Genomic DNA, 7531 nt, shown 5'->3' with positions numbered 1-7531 from the left:
ATATATGTGCGATACGAGCATTCGATTTCCCCTTTAAATAAAAACAGCAAACTGCAACTTTTACACGGGTAAAAATGCAGTCAAATCCATTAAACACAACTTAAATAACAACCTACTCCAGAGAGACACTGAGCAGACAAGAGACCGACAAAAGGCATGCTAACATCTTGGAGGAAGAGGAAGCGCATTACTACAATATAATGATATTGTAAACAATATTTATCTAATAAGGCTAGTAAAAAGGGTATGCTGATGAGTTAAAATAGACTAAAATAAAATAGATACGTTGAGAAAATGATATATAAATAAATGAAATCCAGTTAAAAGCCCGGTTAAAAAGGCAAGTCTTAAGTTTGCTTAAAATACTGATATTCTCTGCCGCCCTTAAGTCTTCAAGAAGGCTGTTCCGTACCATACTGATAATAGTGAAATGAGGCCTCACTGTAGGTTTTTGTTCTGACTTTGGAGTTGATCAAAAAGCTGTTACCTGAAGACCTGAGGCTTCTTGATACTGATAAATGGGGCTAAAAACCATTGAGAGGTTTGGTCAAGACTAGAGAAGTATTATGGTAAAAGGAAATTTAAAGGCAGCCATGTTTCCAGTGTTAGGAAGCATCTGGCATTATCATATTATTATATATACATTATTTTTTAAATTTAAAGGAGCTAAATGCTTTTGTAGCTGCAAATTTCCACATAGTGAGACAAATGTATTATGTTGTGATGTAAGTATATATTAATTACTCTAGATCAAATAAACTAATCTGACTCTCAGGCAAATTAATTATCTGAACTGTTGGGAAAGTATACACTGTGTGGGGAAATGTGTTAATATGACAACATTGCAATGAAAGGGTGAGAAAGCACATGTTTTACAAAAGTAGCTTTGCATCAGTCATGATTGCATCATGTGGTTCACAGCACAGCACATGCACACAGTCAAGGAAGTGAACGAGGGTGGACATGATGTTATGCTGTGTGCATCAAGATATTACACTTACACATACTTACACTTACCGATATATATGTAAGTGTAAGTGAAATGGTTACTCATATGAACACTTATTTAAGGGAATGTGTTATAATATAATTCCAATATTTAAGCTGTTCAATATGGTTCAAGCTTTTTGGGCAAATAAAAACTAACCCTTAGCAAAAACTTACTGTCATTTGTACCAGATGCTGTAGGATTTATTATTACCGAAAATAAATTCTACAGATCTGCTTCATAGTCATGAACAGTGACAGATATAAATATGAATAAGGGAAATAACACTCAGATGATTTTAGACAGTAGTTTTATTCAAATTACATAAGGACATATTTAATTTATATATAATAATATCAATTTCACAAAATGACCTTTAGCACAAGCAAAATTGACACTGTTTTAATAAACCCAGACATTTAAAATGTACAGTTTAAATCTTACAGATCTTATAAAAAATATTTGCACTGGGCTACATCACAGACTGAATGTCTTTGCACACTGGAAGTGGTGAGAATATACGTGACAAAAGTGACAAAAGTGCAAACCATTCAGATATGAATTATGATGCACCCTCCCCTGCAAGTGCTCTGTGAAGAAACAAAAAGATTATGAGGACAGGGGGGAAAGAATGGCATCACAGCCTGTCTGCAACTAGAGCAGAGCAATGGTCTGTGAAAACTATTTTGAAGCTTGATTTGCACACACCATCCCACATTTTGAAATTGTTTTATAGTTTTTACTTGTTTATTAAAAATGAACAGGGATAGTGTGAAACAAAAAGAACAAAAGTGCTATTAACGCTAAAAGTAGTAGTGTAGCAACCATTTTGAAATCCTGAACTTGTGGTATGTGGAATTGCTCCAATTCCATCTGCAGTCAGTTCAAAATCCGAGGTTCGGGGGAAATTCACTCGGAGCAACCTCACCAACCCTGAAATGGGATTGCGAGATGGCTGCCACCATAGGAACAGTGCTACTCTTTCCGTTAATAGCACTTCTGTTGTATTTGTTTTACAGTGCCGTCCTCTGAGAAGAGCCTATGTCTACATTCTTCCTGAATGTATCTGTGGTGAAATAATATGCAATGGGGTCTAGTACTGTATTGAGACATGCCATCATCAGACTGTACCGGTACGCAGTCTGCATGTGGCATGAAATATTGGGCATATAGACCGAGAGCAGGATCAGAATAGCGTGGTAAGGAAGAAAGCTGAGCAGAAAAATGAGGAGACTGGTGGAAATCATCTTGTAGATTTTTCTGCTGTCCACTAGCTTGGTCTGAGCCACGGTGCTTTTCCGAACAGCGCGGAGCAAACCCCAGGAGCAGATCAGCATGATGACTAATGGGATCCCAAAGCCCATGATTAGTGTGGTTGAAACCACCACAGGTTGTATGGCGTAGACCGGGAGGCCATCAAAACAGTCACTCGAGGAGACTTGTTTGCGCTTGGACAGGTAGATCAGCACGCTGGCTCCAAAGGTGACAATCCATATTCCAAGACAAATCAGAGGTGCCTTGCGTCTCCCTTCCTGGACACGCAGTGACATTGGGAAGTTGAGTGCTACACAGCGGTCAAAGCAAATGCAAGTGAGAAGGAAAATGCTCCCATACATGTTGGCCTTCAGGACTAAACCAAGGACCTCACAGAGCCATTGAGGAAGACCAGGATAACCCAGATAATAGTAGATTCTCATAGGCAATGTAAGGATGAGCAGTGAATCTGCTATGGCCAGGTTGGTCATGTAGATAATGGTTTGTGACCTGGATTTGTTGTGAGTAAAAAAAAAGACCAGCGCTGTGAGATTAAAGATCAGGCCCAACATACAGATGAGGGAATACATGCACACCGGAACAAAGTCTATGTGTCGAGTGCTTTCATTGTGACACGGAGTGGAAGAGTTGATGGACATAATGACCTGAAAGGCAGAAGAGAGACATAAGAGGTTACAAAAAAAGTGACTAACCATTGTGAGCTGTTGTTAACAACACTTTACATGGTGTTTGCCACACATAAACAGTGTAGCAACATGTTATTACAGTTAAAAATAAACATTACTATGTGTGTGGTTGTGTGTGACAGAAGTGCTAGTAACAGTAAAGGTAGCAGTGTATGGAAGCAGCTATCTGGGAATTTTAACTTGGGGTACTTGAGGTTGGAGTTTCAGAGTTGGAACTCCCACTTCACTTCACTACTATGACCTTGGATTTTCCTTGTTCCACCTACAAATGGAACACACCATAGACTTGCATTTGATTGAACCTGTAAAGTTAGTTGAAAGTGAACCATTGCAAAACATTCTCATGTTGTGATTATGTGTGACACTGTAAAATAAGCCTTGTCTCTGAGAAATTGTTCTTATGTTATAGCTGTTTGGATAATAATAAACAAAATAAAAAACAAAAAACAGGCACAAATTGAACAGGTTTGAGTGATTGACTTTACTTATCTGTCACTGGCCAGTTTTCATAGTGAGCCATAGATGGAGAAGATGCTGATCTGAGCACTGCTGTACATATACTTCCTCAGCAAGAAATTGTCATTGACTTGCAATTACATTCTGTATGTGTGACTGTGAGAACACACGTGCACAAGTCATGGTATGCAAAAATGTGCAGGGGTGATGCAGTCTGCGGCTGTAACGCCTTTCCTGTTGATAAGCTTGTTTAAGCTATATTAAAAAAGGCTGTAAAGGTATTTGCCAAACAACATTTTTCCTATAATCAGTGTCATATTCTCTGGATTTAAAAAGTTGAAGTTTGCTTGCTTCTTTTGTAAGTCGCTTTGGATAAAAGTCCCTGCTAAATTCTTAAATGTAAATGTAAATGCTTAATACATGAAATACTAAATGGACTTGCACCATCCCCTTCAGAGTAGTTATGTCAAACAGGCGAAAAGAGGCACACCACACTTGGACAATGTGTACTGTCATTTCAAAATCTACAAAAATCTATCACCTGCAAAACAGCAAAGCTCCACATACAGTAAACCACCCAGCAATGGTTTAAAAGAAATCCATATTTAACATGAAGCTGGGGTTTTTTCCATAAATGTTAAAATGGCATACATGTTTTCCCATATTTACTGGATGTGTTCCAAATTGATTGATTGATAAATAATTATACTGTATGGTCATTATAGCATTGCTAGAGTGCAGTGGTTCCCAAACTTTTTACACCAAGTGCCACCTCAGAAAATATTGAGCTCTTGAAGTAACACCAACGTTAAAATACAGTGGTGTAAATGTCAGCTACAGACTTATCACAGGGGGCAGATTTATTCACAATAAGATGATTTGCTCTCTCATCCTCCTCCTCTTACTCACATATACCTCACACACTGGTATAGCCAAATTAGATCAAGATAGATTAAGACATAAAGTGACCCTAATTATTATTTAATTAATGAATTCATTGTTTTTATGCATTCCGGTAAAAATTCCTCAGCTCCACTCAAATACCTTGGTATATACAGTAGAACAGTAGTTCTATTAGCTTGCCTATCACTGATGGTACACGTACCACAGTTTGAGAACCAACATTAAAATTACAAAATTTTCAGGAACAAAAAAAAGCTTCAACAGTTGTGACTACACTTACATTTGAATAATAGCAAAACCCTAACTCTCTTAAACTACTAACTAGCCTTACTATTTCAGGTCTATCGCACCAGTTTCTTCAAGACATATATATATACTGTATTTTCAGTCACGGTTTACTGGTTGAAAAAAGGCACCTTCTCTCAGTTTGCTGTCCGTGGTTGCAGAAAGCAGAACTTACTCAAGTTAAGCCTCTTGTAATTGATGCCCTCAGTGATAAACTAACAAAATGATCTTTATTAATCCTGCTTAAGAAAAGTACTGACTATTAGGTATGACTGTCAACTCTTTCTGTTTACAGCTTTATGTGACTAATACTTCATGGACCCACATGAAATTTTCTATCCACGTTTAAACATGAACTTGAAAAATACAGTATATTTTAAAAAGCAAGTGTAGTAGATTTGACAGAACAGTTTGACTTGTTACCTTGTTTTTAAGTTTCCAAACAGGTGACGATCCAGGGAGAGAAAAGATGTGTGTCTTTTACCACAATTAACCGCCTATTTGATGTGTGTCACTTGCCACAGGAAGTTTACCAATCTTTTCTTCCTCTGTCTTGTCAGTTTTTAGGTGTCTGCATTTCCTGCAGAACTCATACTGTGAAAAGCTGTCTTCTATGTGGTGCAGTGTTTCACTTTCAAAGGAAATTATTAGATATAACGATACACAAATCCAGGTCATGTGGGTATTTTATTATTATTATACTTGTGACACCATAACATTAAATTAAGTAATATTAGAAGAACAGAAAAGAAAGAAGAAATTAAGAGTGCAAATAAAAAGGTAAAAAAGGTATTACAATGAGTATGTTTACATGTATTGACCTGTAAAAAAATCATTATTATTTTCCACTGTGGGTTATAGATGAGGGGAATTTTGTTAAGGCCTCAGCCAACTAAACTTATTTAGTAAGTGTGTGGCGTCAGCATTGAGAGCTGCAACTACATTACAATTGCAATATTTAGTTTATGTTTATGTATGTATGTTTATGTTTTTTTGTTTTTTTTATTAGTTTCAACACTAAGAGAGAAGTTTGGAAGGGAAACCTGGACCATCTCTTAGTTATGTTGCTATAGACTTAGACTGCTGGGGGACTTCCTGTGGTGCACTCACACTCAAGGTATGAATATGACAATACGCAAAAAGAGGTTACAATTTGCTAAAGGACACATCGACTGGCCTAAACAGAAATGGAGAAACATTTTGTGGAAGTAGTAGAAAGTAAGATTGTTCTTTTTGGGTCCGAGGGCCGCAGACCAAACACTCTATACAAGCCTCAGTGCACTCTGAAGACAGTGAAGCATGGTGCAAGCATCATGATACAGGGATGTTTCTCTTACTATGGTGTCGGGCCTATTTATTGCATACCAGGGATCATGGATCAGTTTGCATATATCAAAATATTTGTAGTATGAGCAGGGGTGCGGGAGAAGTCATGAAGATGGAAAGACTTTACACCACACAGGAGGCTTTGGAAATGATCATGAACGTGGAGGACTCGGAGGCTGACATGGATGAGGCCTCAGAAGTAGAAACAGACTCCAACTCATCTGAAGACTTATCTGAAGATGAGAGTGAAGTGGAGGAGGAGGATGCTTTTATGAAGACACACACACGGGTCTCTTACATCCCCTGAGGAGGCAAGAATGTGCTACTCCAGAAATAAGTGTTGAAAGGAAGAGAAAACAGATGCAAAGGAGGTGTCAATAATGTTCTTGTCTAAAATATGTTGCATTTTTGGTAGAAAATAAATAATATGTGTATAATGAGAAAAAAATTTTTTTTTTTGTTAGGTTGTCAGCACCAACCCCTGCAGTAGCAGAACAAATCAGTGGCCACTGGCCCTTTCTAAAACCTGGTTGATGTTTCACTGTCGGCACCTTTATCCTGTAGTGGCAGAGAGGAGATGACACCTTCCCCACACATCAGCTGCTGCAGGAATAGTTGCATATCTGCAGGGTGCTGCTGCTGCTGCCGATTAAAAAATATTTTGTGTAAGTTGTGTAAACATAATGGCCTTTAAAGGGTTAAAATGCTAAACATATAATTCATATTTGATATGCATAATTCAGGCTGAAGTAGTTTTAAAAGACTGACTCATTCAAAGTAGAAAAAAATATTAATATTGTGGTGGGCACTCAGGGGTGTGTTCTCTCACCCAGTGGGTTTCTTGGTAAGAATGTGTTCTGTGATATATATATTTTCTGTATGGGGCACATGTGCTCTTGCTGTTCCAACTCATACAGAATAAACTTGTGAAACCGCCTTTCCTCATCCTGCAACATTGGTGACCCCATTTTGAACATGTTCAAAGAAGCGGAGGAGTGTGACTCCTCTTCGTCAAACAGTGGACGTGCCTCCTCTTCGGCCATGGCCCAACTCCCGCCGGCCGGCTTTAAAGAGCAGATAAGCTGCTTTCACTTCCCGGTTTGGGCTATGGTTCGGTGGTGGACCTGATGGATGGTATGCTGTCGTTACTGGGCTTGGAGGACGGTGGTTTCCTTTTCCCACATATTTTCTTGCTGCCAACTCCTGCTGCCGGTGTGCACAGCCCTGGGAACTCCCCGTGCCTGGCCGCTGGCAACTTCCGCGGTTTGGCTGAGGAAGCGGATCAGATCCTGCTGACTTCCAGACGTGTCTCCGTGTGGCGTCAGATTACCTGCAGCCCATGGTGGAGGGCGCGTATTCGACGATGACGGCTGGAGTCTCCACCAGAAGACTGCGAGGCGACCTCTGTTTCTTCCACCAGTGTTTTGGCGGCAAGGCTCGGAGCTGCGTTCCTTCGTGCGCGTTCGAGGCACCAGGAAACAGCGGAGCCGGCACTCAGTAGCAGCTGTGGGCCCCGGTGATCGAGAGGAGCTGCTGTTTGTTAAAGACTTACTGTCAGGTGGACAGTTTCTGTTGGACTCCGGCTCCCAGAAGAGTCTTCTTCCCCTAGCGA

At 39.5% G+C, this 7531-nt stretch overlaps 1 protein-coding gene across 1 annotated transcript; it reads right to left on the bottom strand.

Moving 5' to 3' along the window:
- Window positions 1-1342: 1342 nt before the first annotated feature.
- LOC131456881 (lysophosphatidic acid receptor 6) lies at window positions 1343-5314 on the bottom strand. The gene is made up of 2 exons (XM_058625550.1): window positions 5017-5314; window positions 1343-2907 (listed from the first exon to the last, which is right to left on the bottom strand). Exon 2 carries the CDS (start codon window positions 2899-2901, stop codon window positions 2002-2004), a length of 900 nt encoding a protein of 299 aa, XP_058481533.1. The 5' UTR covers window positions 2902-2907; window positions 5017-5314; the 3' UTR covers window positions 1343-2001.
- Window positions 5315-7531: the final 2217 nt, after the last annotated feature.

The sequence above is a fragment of the Solea solea genome, chromosome 3, assembly GCF_958295425.1.
Source record: "Solea solea chromosome 3, fSolSol10.1, whole genome shotgun sequence".
Taxonomy (NCBI): Eukaryota; Metazoa; Chordata; class Actinopteri; order Pleuronectiformes; family Soleidae; genus Solea; species Solea solea.
Note: the sequence above shows the minus strand (reverse complement) of the source record. Positions and strands in the feature narration are given on the sequence as shown.

Coding starts and splice junctions, on each gene's coding strand:
- LOC131456881 (XM_058625550.1), bottom strand. CDS start 2,901: ATGTCCATCAACTCTTCCACTCCGTGTCACAATGAAAGCACTCGACAC.